Source organism: Arvicanthis niloticus (assembly GCF_011762505.2).
Source record: "Arvicanthis niloticus isolate mArvNil1 chromosome Y unlocalized genomic scaffold, mArvNil1.pat.X SUPER_Y_unloc_10, whole genome shotgun sequence".
Taxonomy (NCBI): domain Eukaryota; kingdom Metazoa; phylum Chordata; class Mammalia; order Rodentia; family Muridae; genus Arvicanthis; species Arvicanthis niloticus.
Genome location: NW_023045001.1, coordinates 114,147 through 132,628, shown reverse-complemented (window position 1 = coordinate 132,628; position 18,482 = coordinate 114,147). Strand labels below are relative to the sequence as shown.

The following is an 18,482-nucleotide window of genomic DNA, read 5'->3' as shown; positions in this document are numbered from 1 at the left end:
TAACCCACACACCCTCTCCCATCAAGGGACTCTCCCATTTTGTATGGCCCTTTCCCATGCAGACAGTGGAGGCCTGTCTTCAGCCTCATCTTCCCCTCATGGATGAGGATTAGTATCCTCTTCAGCCCAAAAGGAACCAGAGTGATCTTGTCCAGGGGGGCAGAAAGCATGGAATGTTCTCTCTTCGGTGGTCAAAAGAAGCATGCTGAGAAAATAAAGGGGGGGTGAGAGTGGTAAAATTAAATGCTTGGCTAGAATTCTTTCATTAGATAATCTATGCTGAGGAAGACAGAATGTTGATTGTACCTGAGAACCATCCATCTAGCTCAGTCATATACAGATCCTAGTAGACACTTTTTTTACAAAGCAATGAGTTCTACATGTGTAACTTCCTTAACTTGATAATACTTCATGTCTGCATTTCAACTAGAGACTATATTTCTAGTGTGTTTCCCTTATGAAAAAGAGGCTCAAAATCCTTCTAAATGCAAAATAATAAAAGCTATAGAATATCTCAACTTTTAATACTGATTCTCTCTTTGCCTGTAAACCCAAGAGTGGAACTTTACTAAATGATAATGTTCTGTAATGGGGCCCATGACATTATTCTATAGCTGGATAAAATTTTCTGAGGATTCCAGGGCAGGTATTTTTAAATCAAGGTTTCCAGATGATTGAGAAGCACCTACAGGTGACATTGCTGATTGGTGATATGATGCTGCCAATACTTGTTGTGACACCACTGATGCATGACATGATGTTGCTGATGCTTGACATGGTGGTGCAGATGCTTGATGTGACACTGCCAATGATTGACATCGAGGTGCAGATACTTGATGGGTCACTACAGATGCTTGACATAACAGTCCAGATGCCTGATATGAAGCTGCCAATACTTGACATAACTGTGCAGATGGTTGAATTTTTGATGCATACGTTTGGCTTAATGGTGCATATGCTTCACTTATTGGTGCAGAAACTTGACATATTGGTACAGATTCTTTATGTATCGGTACAGGTACTATACATGATGGTGCAGATGCTGAACATGATGGTAAAGATGCTGGACATGACACAAATGATGCTTGACATGACGGTAATGTTGCTTGACATGAGGCTGCCAATGTTTGATGTGATGCAGTCATTTCCTGGCATGATCTTGATGAATGATGCAGAAGTGGAGGGGCACAATCAATAGGATCCTCCCAACATCTGTAAGAGAAGAAATTTGGAGAAGTGACATAAGTCAAAGTATGATGGCTCATGAGAAATTCTCCATGCTACATATAACCTGATCCACATTTATATATTATTAGCTCTTCACAGCATGTAACAGAAATCTTACATCTATATCCCTGGTTTTCATAGCCAGTGCCTTCATTCCAAAATGTTAAAGAACAGACATGAAACTGGGGAATTACTCAGCTGTGGTCAATAAAGACTCTCTACAAACACCCTGTACAGAGACTCTGAACTTGAGCAATGAAGCCAACTAATTTCAAGGCTTAGATTTGAAGTCTCTCACTTTGAGGCTGTCTTATCTAGGCTTTCTGTGTGAAAGATCCTCCATTCTATTAATAGGTACTCAGATAGGCACCACTAGGCAGGAACAAGGGAAAAGGTGATGGCCTCCACCCTTCTTCCCAATCTATCTCTCACCTATGTGTCTCATTTTGTGAATGCTGAGAATTGTCATTTCCAAAAAATTCCATGGTGGGTGACCCCAAGTCATCAATAACAGTCACCACCTGTACAAACACAACAGGGTTATTGTAAAAAAGATACAGGTATACCATACATCCCCGTCTTACATTTCATGCTCAGTCTATCCCAGTACCTGTTCTCGTGAACGATGCACACAAGATCCTTGTCCTTGCCCGGTTTGATGCTGCCCTGGTCGTTCATATTTTAAGTTTTGAAGCATTTCAATACATTGGGCAAATTCATATTCACATTGTTCTTGTTCTCTATCCTACAGGTTTTGATGCATCAAAAAATAAACATAAAAGTAATTCAATGTCTGAAAAAAACACCCCCTCCCAAGAAATGAACTTAACATTCAAATGAATTAAGAACAATAAAAGTCTGGTCTCTGTACATATGAGGCTATAGGAACTACTGACTGCTTTGCTAGCACAGTATTCAGGGACATGGCCCTGGGTTACAGACTTCTAAAAATCCAGAACACCCACACAAACATGTTTATATCATCTAGCCTATATTCATGTCTACCTTGCACAAATAATTTTCACTTTCTGGGACCACTGAATTGCAACATATTGAGTAGGCTAAGCTTAGTAAAGGAAGCAACCCTACATTTTTTGAAAATGAAATGTCCTTTCAGTTATAAAAGTAAACTGAATTTCTGTACCTCCTCTTCAATATCTGGGTAAGAATGTTTTTCATCATGGAAGGATCTACTTATATTCAAATCATAGACCTCTGTCATCAACACTCGTGGCCCACAGAGTTGAGCAAACTTTTCCCCAATAAGTGGACGCTGGTATTGATATGTTTTCCTTGGCTGCATTTGTAAGTAAACAAAGTATCAAAGATCTGCTGTTAGTCTATGCTTTTTCTTATTGTAAGAAACACAGTGAACATGGAGAGCGATTGCTTAACCAAGCCCTGAAGAAACCCCAGACATATAGATGTTCCTCTGGGCCCTGCTAAGACCTGCCTGGGCCACCACCTCCTATACATAACCAGACTGCAGACCCATTACTCATTATTATAAGAAATAAAAAATCATATCTACACTGAGAATTTAATTGTGTACTAATTCAAAAATTAAAAAACCCAAAACATTTTAGTTTAAAAACTTTTTAAAAAGGATAAATGTATTCACATAAATTTTCTTCTAAATAGTTCAATGAAATTTCATGATACTCCAAAAAAAATCCCTGCAAGGCAAGAAGGCCTTTTCAAAAACAAAGATGCCAAGACTCAGGAATTTGCCATTGTCACATTGCTGGGGCTAAACTGAAACAACCATCTTTTAGGTTTTATTCTATGAATATTGTCTGGGGAATTGGGGGTGGAGTATCTGCATTTTGGATCTGTAAGAGATACAAAGAATTCTGCCTAACTGATAGAAACTCACTCCCTTGCTTGATCATCTTGTATATTTAAGAATCCAGCCTTTTAGAAAATCATTATCCAAATACATGTTTATATCCACAATCAAGGATAGAAGAAATGAAGGCCAGCAGAAGAAAAGAAACTAGCTTATGCTGCTGTTTGCTGAGAAGGTTGGGATAAAGTCTTCAAAAGAGCTGCCCTCTCTTGAGATTTGCCCACACATGAGGAAAATCTGGACCAGTAGAAATCCAGTATTTTCATAGCAGCTCAACTTACTTCAACTATTCTCTGAAGCACAAAACATTCTTGTATATTTGAAAAGCTAGTAGATTAGAAACTATAAAGTTAACCTGGGCAAAGTGAATTTAAGCTCGACAGTGTTAGAGGAGCAAAAAATGCATTTTGAAAAACTTTCAGATGTACCTCAGCATTGTGGACCTGCAAATCTGTGTGTACTGTGGGTTCTACCACAGCTTCTGGGTGCACAGCCTGTAATGCTGTGGTTGGAATAGATGGGGCAGCCTCAGGTGCCTTCTGATGTCCTTGTTCTTGACCCACAATGACTTCTTGGAACTTAGGGTCTTTCTTGTCTTCAGAATCTTCATCATCTGAAGAAGCATCATGACATGCAAAATATTCATCAATTACATGTTCCTTAGGATTGGATATCTTTGCCTCTACCAAGGGTTTCTTCACATCCTCTTCAGTGCATTCTCCTTGTTCTGGAGAGGCCTGTTCATCTCGGCTGTCATTTAGGTGGAACTCTGGACCTACTTCTAATTCTCTGTCTTGGGGCTCTAGCATATATTTTGGATCTATCACATACCCCTGTCCAGATGTAGGGGCTAGGGAAAAAAGCACAGAGTAGATTGTGACAAAACAGTAAAACGTGCCAAAAAAGGAAAAATCAAGTGAATAATAAGAATTCTATTGAATTCTTCCTATTGGAAGAGCGAGAATCTGCACATATCTCATTGGGATTTCTAGAATGTACAAGACTGGGGATTGATTAAATCTGTGAAGAGATATTTAACTTTATTGCTCTGAAATCATCATCTCCAAAGGTTTACAGAAAACAAGCAAAGTTAGACTGGACATCTGTGATTTCACACCATTATAAACTGAGCATGGTCTTTATTTTAAACCTTGCTATGACTTTGAAGTTCATGCCATTTCTTTAGACCACATCCAAATAGTTAATTGTACTTACATGATACTGGTGTTGTTGATGAAATATCTGTAGATGAAGAACTTGTGCTTGTCCTCATGCCAGTGCTTATGCTTGTGGCTGCATTTAAGTCTGGGGTTATGCTTGAGTGAGAGGGTGTCCAGACCTGAATTAATTCAAATGGCATTCGCTGAGTGGCTGCTTGAACTTCTACAATCTCAACCTGAATTTCCAACAGAAGATAACACATTTCACTTACAAGATAGAATAAGACAGGCATCCTAGGAAAAACAGGGAGACCTGTCACAAACCTTAGACATACCTCAAAATATACTTCAGTAATTGAAGAATGACACAAAATCTTCACACACACACACACACACACACACACACACACACACACACACACACCTATACATCCTTAAAAATATTGTTGGGGTACTAAGCCTCAAAGAGGAACTGGCCACTGATGGGTTTTCTCAGAGTTCCTACACATGTAAGGTAGGCTTCAAACACAATAAATGCCAAGTGTGAGATAATGTTTTAGGCAGTTTAAATGGAAAATATCAGTAAGAGTATTTTGGCTGTAGGAAATAAATGAATTGTACACTAGAATTTCTAGGGTTAACGCTATAGTGCAAGTTAGGAGAATAAAAGAATAAAAGAATCAAACGATGTCAGTTTTCCCTAAGCCTGCTTATGTTTTAGTCAAATGTTATTTTAAAACATTTGTAGATGCTCAACTTAGGGTCAGGATAAGCACAAGGACTACTGTAAGCATGGCAGTTACTTACGGTAAGAAAAAAAAATAACAGAAACTGTCATGCTCATAAGATACTTATTGAAATGAAAGACTTTCTATATTGATAACACACATTAACTAAATAATAACATAACAAGAATAAAGGCCCCAATGGTTCTCTGGGTGACTGCCAATGTACATACTTCTGTTCCTGCTTCAGGACACTCCTCCACATTCACAACTTCAGCCTGAGCATCTGTATGCATTTTGTTCCTACGGTGGCGTTTTCAAAGCCTTAATAAAGCCATAAAGAAATCATTATTAATATGTCTTTTATGTATTGGTCAGGAAGCTTCCTCATTGCTGGATAACTTTCATAGTACTGGAAAGGGATTGAGGAAAGAAATTCATCAACAGGCTTACTAGCTGTGTACACTGTGATCAAGGATAATGCCTAGCATGGCAAGACATGCTCATGTTTACAATCATGGCATTACAATGTTATGGGTGCAACCAACCAATTTCTGACTGGATTGATGGCCACACCACAGGAGAAAATACATAGGAACTGATCTGTGAAGCGTCAGGAAGAGAAGTTGGAGATTATATGACCTAAATACATTGTGTGAAATTCTTAAAGAATGAGTAAAATCATATTAAAATTAACATTGTATAATGATATGTATGCATGGAAATACCATAAGTCAACCCACTACTTTGTTTGTCTAACTTTAAAATGTCCTGTGTCATGGGATTAGAGGTTTGATTCTGTCCAAAAACACTTAGCCAACATAGTTTATGTCCTGGTACTAAATCTTATTCTAGTCTTGCAAAGACAAGAACACAAAAACAAGGTTTATATTTGGGAGGTCAAGCAACAAGAAACCCACCATCAGTACAAAATATGAGAGGTTGATGTATAGTAATATGTCTCTCTTTTAAAAAATAAACAGCCGGGCAGTGGTGGTGCACGAATTTAGTCCCAGCACTTGGGAGGCAGAGGCAAGTGGATTTCTGAGTTCGAGGCCAGCCTGGTCTACAGAATGAGTTCCAGGATAGCCAGATCTACACAGAGAAACCCTGTCTCGAAAAAAAAGAAAAAGAAAAAGAAAAACAAAGAAAGAAAGAAAGAAAGAAAGAAAGAAAGAAAGATAGAAAGAAAGAAAGAAGCAAGATAACCTAACAGTAAATGTGCTAAGTGATATTTATGAGATTCTGATGGCATAAAGAAGAGTTAAAACAGGAAAAGCCAGTTAATGAGTTATTGCAGCCATCTGCATATATTATTTGGGCATGAAATGTACAATTTTTACTCTTACTGGTTTGATTTTCAGTGTGATATTATTTAAACATAAGCATATTATTTACAATAGTTAACACTTAGAGAAAATTCTAACACAACACACATACACATGTGTATGGGTGTACATATATACAACACACAAGTTGATTTCTTCTTGAAGGTAGGATCTCACATATCCCAGGCTAGGCTTAAACTCAGTATGTTGTCAAGGAAGACATTAGACTTTTTATTTTGGGGCTGGAGGAATGACTCAGCAGTTAAGAATACTGACTTCTCTTTCAGAGGCCCTAGTTTCAATTCCCAGCTCCCTCAATGGAAGCCTACACCTCTCTGTAACTCCAGTTACAGAGTATCTCACACCCCTCTACAACTGTTGTTTTTCACTGGAGATATGTGGCTCACAGACATACATGTAGGCAAAATACACAGATAATGATTGTCTTTAAATTGCTCTATGTGCCCCCACCTCTCAACTCAGATATCAAAGGCATATGCTGGTAGGTTTATGCTAGGCAAGCCCTCTGTCAACTGAGCTACATTCCCTGCCAGTGGAGAAATCCGTTTTTTTTTTTTTTAAGTGACAAAACACACATTTCAAACACTTCAATTAAAGCTTTCAATTCAAGGATTTTTGGTCGATTCAGATCATAAGATGATTATAATGATTTTAGTTCCCTTTGCATTTTTAGCCTTTTCATATTTACATATTTCTTTATATGCTGGTGACTTACTCTGGGGAAGCACTAAGATAACTCTCCAACCCCAAGACAGTTTGAGAACATTTTCATAGCTCAGAAAAGGTATTCCACTGTTCTAGCTACCATTCCTCTCTGTCCCCATCCACTCTGCACACAATACTGGCCAGAGGCAACCTCTAATCCACCTTCTGCCTCTGTTGAGTTCCCTGTTATGAACTTATAGATGAGCAAAATTCAGTTTGTCTAGGCAGGCTTCACAGCAGGTAGGCTTGGTGGCCAGCAGGCTTTGAACAGAGCCTTCACAGGCTTCTGATTGTAAGCCCTGGGTCTTAAGGGACAACCATACAATACTCAGATTCCTCCTTGTTTTCAATTGAAACCAGTCACTGAAGTTTAAACACTTCACATCATCCTGGACTTTTTGTAAGCCCCGAGCCTTGGCTGCAAAATATTGTTACTTTTTATCCATCTGTTCCCAATCGTGATTTTTTTAAGGTAGTAAGTAACCTGGGACCCCTAGCTCTCCCATTTACTTCAGACATTAATCTATCTTTCACCTTAAATTTACTTGGCTTGGTAGAACTGTCTCAAAGCCAAGCTTGGGTTTTGTTTGAAAGCTTAAGGCAAATTTTTGCCTTTGCATTGTCTTTCAGGCTGTGCATGGTGGCCCACTCATCTAACCCCAGAACATGGGAGGCAGAGGCATGAGAATCTCTGTGAGTTAGAGGCCAGCCTGCTTTATATAGTGAGTTCCTGGAAAGCCTGAAAATCTCTCTCTCTCTCTCTCTCTCTCTCTCTCTCTCTCTCTCTCTCTCTCTCTCTCTCTCTCTCTCTCTCTCTCTCTATCTCTCTCTCTGTTTCTCTCTTGCTGTCTAGCTCTTTCTCACTTTCTCTTGCACTCAGGCTTTCTCTCTCCTCGAGCCTCTCTCCCCATTCTCCCTCTCCCTTTCCTTTTCACTTTCCTTCTTTCTCCCTCTTGCCCCTCCCCTTTCCCCTCCTCTCTCCCACACACAAACTGACAAATAATGTGACCTGCACTAGACATCTTTTCACCTGAGAGCAAGTGAATGTTTTGCTCCATTGTCCTGTGAGGATGGAGCAGGATATAAGCCACTGCTGCATCATTAGGGAACAACCTCAGATGTATATTATGTGCTCTTTTCTGTCACTTTTTTCTAAAACCATTATTGGATTAATCGAGGAAATGATACAACAGACAGTAGTTAAATGATTCCTTCCATACATTAAAATGTACAGATCTGGAAACTGGAAGAGGTATTGGTGGTGGTCTACTCAAACTCACATACAGATGTATGTATGTATGTAAGTATGTATGTATGTATGTATGTATGTATGTATGTAGGTAGGTAGGTAGGTAGGTAGGTAGGTAGGTAGGTAGGTTGGTAAGCAGGTAGGTAGTTGCGAGAAAAATAGACAGAAAGGCAAGAAAAATTCTGTAGTTTTAAACATAATTTGAGTATGTTAAAAATTAAAAATTAAAAACCATATATCCGTGTTTGTTCTATTGGAAGACAATAAATTATGTTAAATGATATGGTAGATTCAGAAAAGCTAATTCGTCATTTTAAAATTCTTAATCTTTCTTATTTTGCCTTTATTTACCAAAAAAAAAAATCTTGTTTTGGCTCTGCATTATTTACAGCCATGATACCTCTTACCTATGGTGTTGTATAGTACTGTCATCATCGGAATCATCATCTACAGCATTTGTTTGAATGTTAACTGGTTGTGCCTGCAAAAAATTAGCATCATCAGTTGTCACCATTTTAGCATCTCTGAGAATCAAATCTACAGCTTTGTACAGAGAAGAGTTACACCTTCTTCTAACCCCCTAATTGGCATTAAATATACCTATATACTAGAAAAACTTGACATTTCTAACATGCATTATATATTCAAGTTAATCCAAGTGTCACGTCAGTTTGAAAAAGATGCTAGGTTTACAGGTATAAAAACAATTTATGCACATACAGTGGTTTAGTCCAACACTAGTAGATCAAGGAATTTCACTTTGATTCAAGTTCACTGCTTGCTATTTTACACCCTCACACTATAAAGACTCCTCTGACTGCTATCTCTGTTCTCTTTAATTTGTTTTCCAAAATATCAACTGGTATAGAAACAATATCCTAGAGGCACAGGGATAAAAACTGGAGGAAATCGCAAATAGACTTTCTGGTGCCATGTTGGAGACTAGTGAAATATGGGTGGGACAACAAAATTTGTTTTCTCTTTCTCAGAATAGGAAACAGATCTTGGGCTGAGTCATCCTGTATATTAGAAGTCTACATTCTTATGGCAGAAGATAAAACTCAGATCCCAGAGGGTTGGTATGAAGGAAGAGTGAATGAGGCAATCAAATCAGACAACTTCCTTCAGTCTTCTCCTCTATACAACTTTCCTCACTCTCTTCAATATGGAAAAGTGGTTTGTTCTGAAATTGAATCTAGGAGGGATCTACTATGTCATCACAATAGAAACATGGTCCACAGCCAAACAGAGCTCTTTATATAGGCTGCTAACACTACCCAGTCTTCAATGTTCTAGTTAGCCCTGTATCCATTCATTCCAAATCCGGGAGTTTCCATCCCCATGACTAAAATCAACCCAGATTCCTGCCATTCACATCTGGTTATCTCCATTCTTGTTTCTTTATACTTCATGTTCCACATTCAAAGCAGCCTAGGGATTTCAGTCTAGATCATACTCTGCTTAGCATAAATATTGTATGTATTACTACAGTGAGCAAAGTTCTGCACAATCTATCACTTTCCTGTCTCCACCATCCCCTTCACTCTTTCCCTTATTTGAGTCACATAAGCAATTTTATTCCTTCAAACTCTCCAAATTGAGGTCAGTGTACTCTCTGTATAGACTGCCTTTGTTAGACTTGGGGGTACCCTATTCAAAACAGAAATCACAAGCTCACTTTCCCATGACACCTTTTATCAGTGCCTTGTCTGTTAGCTGCCTGTATGTGATTTCTTGGTACTTACTGCAGTATCTAGGACATGAAAAGTATTTCATGTCATTGAAAATACAAACTAAATGATTTTCAGTCTAACACATGCATTTTAATAACTAGCTTTTCCTTTGGCCTGTAAAAAGCCTTTACAATCAAGTACCTAAGGTTGTGAGAGAGGGAGGACATGAAAATTCACTTTATAAAACTAATATACAAGTTGTTCTTTCCTTGCTGAATACTAAATGTATGTACACTGATGTCCAGTAGCTGGAAGAGAAAATGCTGTGCCCATCAATAAGAGAGAGATATAGAGCATACTCACTGACTCATCCGGCGTACGTAGAACAGAAATGTTTCCCACAACATAGTACTTTTCCTCCCATAACAGCATTGGAGCAGAAGACCAAATCTTTCTGCTATTAGGACCGAATTTTCCAAAAAATACAAATGACTCTAACGGTGACAGACATAATGGCAATTATATCAGAAGCAATCCTGGCTAAGAGAGCAGGCAGACAACTTCCACATCACAATGCTGTTTGTCACCTCACTGGAAGTTTTCAAGATTCTGAGCCATGGGCTTCTCTTTATCTTCCTTCCCTTGCAGCTAAGATCCCCAGAATCCCCACATGGTCACCACTAATGTATGAGGCATGCATACTGAAAAATCAAAGGTGTGATTTTTGTGCTGATGTCAATCTTTTTCTTTTGATGTATGGATTCTTGAGTTAGTCTCTAAAAGAAATAGTGTGTGTGTGTGTGTGTGTGTGTGTGTGTGTGTGTGTGTATTCATGCATCTGTCCAAGTGATTTTTAATGATATTTCACCTTTAACTTTCAAGAAAGAAATAGGAGAAATATTTTAACACGCATTTGGGTACCTGAAGCAAAAAGTATTATACCTTATCTCTGATTAACTCAGATATTTTAAGGGTCAATTTTAAATTTATATCTTGATTTCTCAGCTTGTACTTCCTTAACCCTCAAAAACTAGGTCCCATACTACACCTGACATAAATGTTATCTATTGAAAAATTTAGGTGAAATGACTTCTTTCCCCAGGTCAGTGTATAGAGATTTAGAGTTTATATTCTATATATTGACCCTTGATATAATGTTAGAATTCTAGACTCCAGTGAATCTAATTTGTGGTATGGTTTACAAACTAAAAAATCCATCTGTAACTTATTCAAGTTATTCATGGAGCTCCTTTTAAGCTATTCAGTGCATTAAACATTTTTTTGGATTAGGTTTTTAAAATTATTTTGTTTTGTCAAAGGAGACATCCACATCCTCAACCTATATAATCATCCATGTTTCTATATGACCTCACCTTATAAATTTCAGTATTTTTAAATATCTAATGTAGTCAGAAATTGTGAGTGTAGCAGTATCAGGTATTTCACAGTGACAGTAATACAAGAATTAGTATGCTAGCAATCAGGGAATACAGCACTCATGGACATCATGTAAGTATCATCATCTGGGTTGCTTACCATCATAAGAATCCTGTAGGTACAAGATGAATTTCATGTACTCATATATATATCTCCCTTGGTACATGGTCCTGTAACAATATGTGTCCTGGCCACTCTGACCTACATTTCCTTTTCTTATATAACAGCAAAATTCGATTAGGCTTCCCACTAAAGAGAGCAAGATACAAGTAAAGTTACGTAGTCTGATGGATTATTTCAGACAATAATAGTCTACCTTAGTCAAGACAATATTGTAAAGAACACAACTTTCTTTCCATAAATGCTGGTCCTCAGAAGAGATATCATTCTTATATCCATAAAATAGGCACTAGCTGGAACACAATACACTAGTATTTGTATAGCACTACTAAAATTCGAGAAAGGCTGCTGTAATTATGTTTTATTGTAAAGACTAAGACAGGGTGGGATGATTTCTCAATTAATTAATTTTATTGACTCTTTTAGAATTTCATATATGCATGTGATATATTTTAATCATGTTCCCATTCCCTCCAACTTAGCTCAGATCCAGTTCCACATATCGACTCAGTCCTTCCTAAATTTGTGTCCCCCAAAATACACAATTCCAATGTGTACTACCCATATCCTTCCACTAGAGCAACAGTTCTCAGCCCTTTGGGGGTAGAACAACTCTTTCATAGGAGTCACCTAAGACCATGTACATATCAGATATTTACATTACCATTCAAAACAGTAGCCAAAGTACAGTTATGAGGTAGCAATGAAAATAAATTTATGGTGGGGGGTTACCACAGCATGAGAGACTGTATTAAAAGGTCTCAGCATTAGGAAGGTTGAGAACCACTACTAGGGGCTACATCCTTAGAGGTACCCCACTCTTCCTCCCACAGCATCCATCAGCTCTCTTGAGCACTTCCACAGCTTATGAGGGCTTGTCATCTGACAGTATTGTCCTATTGAGCTCCTCCATAAGTCTCTAGAGGAAATAATTTTTAGTGTGAGAAATGTAGTATTTGAAATTATAGGCTATTAACTTAAATAGATATATTATCAGCAACTACACTGATTTTTTTTCAAAAACTACTAAGGTGTAAGAGAGCAAGGAATTGTTCAGCTAAGTATTACTTTTCACACACAATTCAAAAATTAAATTAAAAGAGAAAACAAAACCATGTATGCATACCTATATTTGCCAATGGAAGATTTAGAATGATCTTCTCAGATATGTCATCCTTTTGTTCATCATGAACAAGATTTAATAGGCTCGTCCCAATTATATCTTCCTAGGGAGCAGGAGAAAGAACAGATTTTGCTTTCAATACTAATACCATTAGTCTACCCTGTATCCTTGCCATAGGTGTTTAGTGCTGCCCATGCCATTTATACCTATAGGTGCAGTGCTTCAGGCAGTTTGCATTACCCTCTAGTGATTACTCCACATTACAATCCATTCTGTCCACAGTTTTCCTGTGCATTATCTCCCTCAAGTAGTTGGATTCTTCCCTACCCATTTCATAGACCTCAGATGCTGTAATCCTCACCCTGTCTTGTTTCCCTCTTTGCTATGAGCCTGGAAAAAATTCTCAGCTCCTCACCCATAACTTTGTCTCCAGTCTTGAACCAAGCAAGTGAATCTGGATGGAAAACCCCACACAACTGTGCCACACAACCTTGCCAGTAAACTGTGCCACACAACCATGCCACAGAACCATGCCACACAACCATGCCACACAAACAGTGACTATACAACTCTGCCAGAAAGCCTTTCCCCTGACTCTGCACTTTCTCACTCTTCAATGTGAATCCTTTCTTGTTTGCACCTTCCTCATACTTTCAAGTCCCATGCTCTCTCTACATTTTAATTTATCCTTGTTTATTTTGATGGAAAAAGTTCAACTCTTCCCCCTGTACCATAAAGGGACACTTATCTTTTCAATAAAAATATTTTCATTGGTCCATATATCAAATGGAATGCCCTGAGTCCAAGAACAACCTGAGGCTACATAAGGAGTTTTTGGGCGGGCTGAACTATAGAATGCTACCTTATCTTGCCAAGAAAGAAAGGAAAAAAGAATGAAAAAAAAGAAAGAAAGCCATAGTGAAACCCAATTATTTTGTGTGTTAATTTTTTAAAGGAGTTTGACAAAAGTTAAAAATTAAAAATTCAACAAATTTGATGTGAAATATAAAGAACCAAGGGGTGTTACCTATTCTTCCATTGCAAGAGAGGTGGCATCATTACTATAGAATCATTGGGTTGGAGACTAGCTCAGTAGGTGTATGCTCACCTGATAGCGACAAGGCCTTTCTTTAAATCAGGAGTGAAAGCACAAGCACTCAGTCATTACAAAAGAAGTCAGGCATTAACCCTGCTCAGTGCCATTTTCTGAGACTCTTAACAAAAAGCATGTTTTATTTTTCTGACAGACATTTCATCTTAGACACACATGAGAGGATTGGATAGGGTGAGGGAAGAGTAAGAACTTTTGCCGGAATCCCAGCATGTTTTTATTGACTAAACACTGAAACTAGTAGAAAAGATGATGTCACAGAGTCATAGCTGAACACCAATGACTTATATGAACATAAAATGAAATAACTTATGAACAACAATCCAGAATGACCAATTTCCCCAAAAGCTGCACGTACTTACTGGAAGATAGCCAAGAAGAGGTGTCACATTCTGAGATACAAAAACAACTTTTCCTTCTATGTTCAGTACAATTGAAATATTTTCAAATGACTAATAAAGACAGAATAATAACATAATTAAATAGTGGAACAATAATAAAATGATAGCTTTATTTCTGAGTGTATAAATTATTAGAATAGAACACAGAAAATGTATTGCACTTCTTACATATCTATAAAGTAGGCACATCTTTAATTAAAATTCTATTATTCTGCCTCCTACACAGAATCTACTTCACCTTAAGCATGAGATATTTATCAATGATGTACCACTTGGACAAACATACTTCAGTGTACCCAAAATCAATAACTAAACTTTCCATCTCACACTAGAAATATTCATTTCTTAGTGTAGATGGTCACACTTTAAATATGTTAAGTATTTGAATGCTAAACGTTTTTAAAGACACATTCATTTATACTTAGCCTAGTGTTCAACTTAAAAATATAGTTAGTGCTATCAATTTTCTAATGTATAATGGTGTGAAGTCAGGTTTCCCAGAAGGTGACATTTAGAGCATGTGAAATACCAAAATGTTGTCCAGAAAAAGGAGATGTGGATACCTGTGTGCCTGCCTCAGTATCACCTCTAAGAAGAGGACAAATAAAGCGAGGCTCTCCTAGGAATTACTGCTAATCCAATGTACTCATTCATTTAAATTTAGAGTTGTGATCCAGATACTGCTTGTGTGATCCTCAATTCCAATATTTATTTTAAAGCAGTACTTCCTTAACCTATTCTGCAATAAAATGATTATTTTAAGAAACAAGCTCATAGAATTCATACAAGTAGATAGTTGCAAGTAACAGTACCTCATTGTAAACACAAAATGGCAATAAGTCCTCAGAAAGAAGCAATATTGGTGATAAATCTCTGATAAAGTGAATTGTACAATAAAAAAGCACAAACATTTTAAAATATTTTTATTTTGTGTGTGTGAGTGGATTTCCCTGCATATGTGTCTGTGTACCATGTGTGTACCTGGTACCCATACAGGCCAGAAGAAGGCATCACATCCTCTGTAGCTGGAACTACAGACCATTGTGTGCTTCAGTGTGAGTGCAGAGAATTAAACCTATCTCCTCTGCAAGAGCAGCCAGTACTCCTATGTGATCATGAATATCTTCATACCATAATCATTAGTGAAACAAAAAATTAGTTTCAAATATTCTCTTATTACCTGTTGTGTTTTGGAACTGGTTTGAGTTTATCCTCACTCAAACGTTCATGCAAGAGAAGATATTTGTAGCACATAAATAGCAACTGACCACCTCCTAGAATCATTGTGTTAATCAAAAATTGTATGCTACTTTTGCTGAGTATTGAATTAAGGATTACCCACATGCTAGACAAGTGCTATTATTGAGCTAACATCCCCCAGCTCAATTGAAAAACAAAAATATCAACTTTTTTTCATGAGTCAAAATATGAAAACAATGTGTCCCTGTTTCCACAGGCACTAAAATTATTTTTTTCCCATTTTTGTGCTTAAAAACAGCTGTGATCATACTTGCAACATATTTGTGCCATAAAAAATCTTCTCTAAGAAAAGGTTTTCCAGGGAAGTTACTAACACCAGACAAAAGCTAAAAGGTTGTAGAAGAGTGACTCTCACAGTTTCACAGCACACGGCCTGCACTTTTGTCTACAACCATCTCTGCAGTTGATAGTCAGCTTCTGGAATAGTTTAAATGTGCATTTGGTTTCATAAAAGTATTGACAGATTTCAAATGAGATATTCTGAAGCCTCTTCACAACACAGATTTCAACAGATGATACCTACCTACCTACCTTGTGTTTTTAAATAAAAGTGCTTGAAAGGATAAAAGATGCCTGCACATGGTTTAGGTTTCCATCTAAGAGTGTGTATTGTTATAATATTTGCTCTGTTATTGTTTGAAAACTTGTTCTTTCCAGCTGTGCTTTGAAACGTGATGTAGTGCATCTTGCATTCTAGGTGATCGACAAGTAAATGTAAACAACAAATTAAAAGACCCTTACCTGAAGAACCGTCTTATGGTATTCTTCATAGGTATTAAAAACAGGAACTGTGTTTTGTTCATAATTTGTTTGTACATTGAACATTCCTTTGCATAAAAGAAATGGCAGGTGTTAAATTAAGATAACTATTGATATTAGAATTCTCAGCTTATAATTTAGAGAAATACTTTGTTAGTTTGGTAGGGGGTGCTTATGTGTTCCATTACTCATGTGTAGAGATTCAAAGACAACTTTGGGGGGTTGAATCTCTCCTTCCATCTTTATGTGAGCTCTGTGAAAGTGATGAGAACAAGGTGTGTGTAGAACTCGTGAAGTAGGGTGCTAGCAGCTATAGGCATTTTGAAGAGGGTTGAAGAAGAAATGCATTGTAAGGGAGTGGGCACAGCCTAAAAAATATATTTGGAAAGTTTAGCCACAAAGAGTGCATAGAATCAGGGAAATGGACCTAAGTCAAACCTCTTTGAGAAGACAGAGAGGCAATAGCAGGCTGTTCTCTGGGTCTCTTTCTAGATGATCCATATCCAAGTCTATTCATCAGTTTCTGAAGTCTCTTCAGCAAATTGCAAAGATCTTCATGGGTTATCCTCTGGCATGGATTAGAGGCACCACTAATTTACAGAGAAGTAAACATGAGCTTTATGTATGGTAAAGCTGAGGCTAATTACTGATATAGTGCCCCAAAAGAGGACTAAGACGACAGAAAGACAGATCTTTTTCATTCATATAACATCCAAGTTCTTCATTATACACTATAACTTCTGTGGCAGAATATGTCAGAAAATGGCCTTAATCCCAGTACTCCGGTGAGATGGCAGAAGGATTGTGGATTTGATGCAAGTCTTGGGCTAAATATCATGAGCTAGTTTCCAAAATAAATGATAAATGAACAAGCAAACAAATAAGATCTATTTCTATTAAAACAATAACATGAAAGTCAATGTTGCCACCCTTTGGCTGTGAGGCTGTTAAAAGTAAAAACCAATCCATTTCCATGTCTTCCCAGTACAGCCTAATACAATGTCTGGCACTGTTGTTTAGCAATCACTTAAGTTAAACCTGAATTAGCTTGAGTGAAATGGCAAGACTTAGCTTCCCTTCTGTTCTCACCTGCTTTAACAGTAATTCTTACCAGGTCTTACAATGAAACTGGGGGAAGAGAAAACCCACAGAAGAGACCAAAATACCCTCAACTTCCCTGACAAAGTTTGTCTACATCTGAAATAACAACAGAGGTCAGAACACAAAGCTTTGCCAATTGTATTACAAATTCTTACCTCCTCATTTTTTGTGTATTCCTCTCCATTTCTTTCAGTCGGTTAGAGGTGGATTCTAAAACCAAATAAGACCATTCTTTTACTAAGTAAACATCTTTCTACAATCTATAGCATCTCCTTGCTGTAGCTGTCTTATGTCTATCTTGCTCTATGCCTGATAATCATCTATGTCTTTGTTTGCATGTATCCTGTTGTTATCTTGAGTCTATCTCCCATCAAAGGATCTCCTACACTGCAGCTATTCTGAGTCTATCTTCCATTTATGGATCATCTATACCCCAGCTATCATGTGCCCTTGTTCCATCTATGAATCATCTATGTTCTAGATAGCCTGTGTCTCTCCCTATCATATTCCCTCTAACTATCATGTGTTTAATTTTCATCTGTCAATTATCAAATAGTTCTCCTGTGTCTACATTATCTCTATTATCTTCCACCAATCAGTCATCTATCTTTCTACACACCTCTGTCTATCATCAATATGTCTATGGCCTATCCTCCGAACAATCTGCTATATGCCTTCTACCCAACTATCATCTATTCCCTAGAAATCCTAACTATGCTGTTTCTATCTTTCAAATTATCTACATTCCAGCTATCCTGTGTCTATCCACCTGGTAGGTCTCCTGTCTACTATCTATCCTTTGTCTTCTCACTGTGCTGCATCTACCATCTATTCTATAGCTATCTTGTCTTTATTATACTACCTATCAGCTATCATGTAGCTAATCTGAGTCTCTAGGCTATACCTAGATACCTTTGACTAACAGAAATATGTCTGTCTATCTATCTATCTATCTATCTATCTATCTATCTATCTATCTATCTATCTATCATCTATCTATCAATCATCAATCATCTAGCTTTCCTGTGCATGTCTTCTATCAACTACTCTCTGGATATATTTTGCCTATCTTCCATCTATCTATATTCTATCCTCTAGCTATCCGATATCTCTATTCCATCAATGCACCACTTATCATCTAGTTACCCTGAATCTCTGATCTCTCTATTCTTTATCTTCTAGCTATCTTGTATCCATAGATCTACCAACTATCCTCTAGCAACCTTAGGTCTA

At 37.5% G+C, this 18,482-nt stretch overlaps 1 protein-coding gene across 1 annotated transcript; it reads right to left on the bottom strand.

The window, feature by feature from the left end:
- Nucleotides 1-608: 608 nt before the first annotated feature.
- On the bottom strand, nucleotides 609-17,412 carry LOC117701240 (uncharacterized). The gene is given in 15 exon segments (XM_076928160.1): nucleotides 609-1,212; nucleotides 1,660-1,748; nucleotides 1,838-1,972; nucleotides 2,372-2,524; nucleotides 3,505-3,926; nucleotides 4,292-4,472; nucleotides 5,195-5,285; nucleotides 8,672-8,745; nucleotides 10,301-10,431; nucleotides 11,474-11,623; nucleotides 12,621-12,720; nucleotides 14,091-14,180; nucleotides 16,131-16,216; nucleotides 16,587-16,738; nucleotides 17,405-17,412. Coding segments are annotated over 15 exon segments (2,466 nt in total).
- Nucleotides 17,413-18,482: the final 1,070 nt, after the last annotated feature.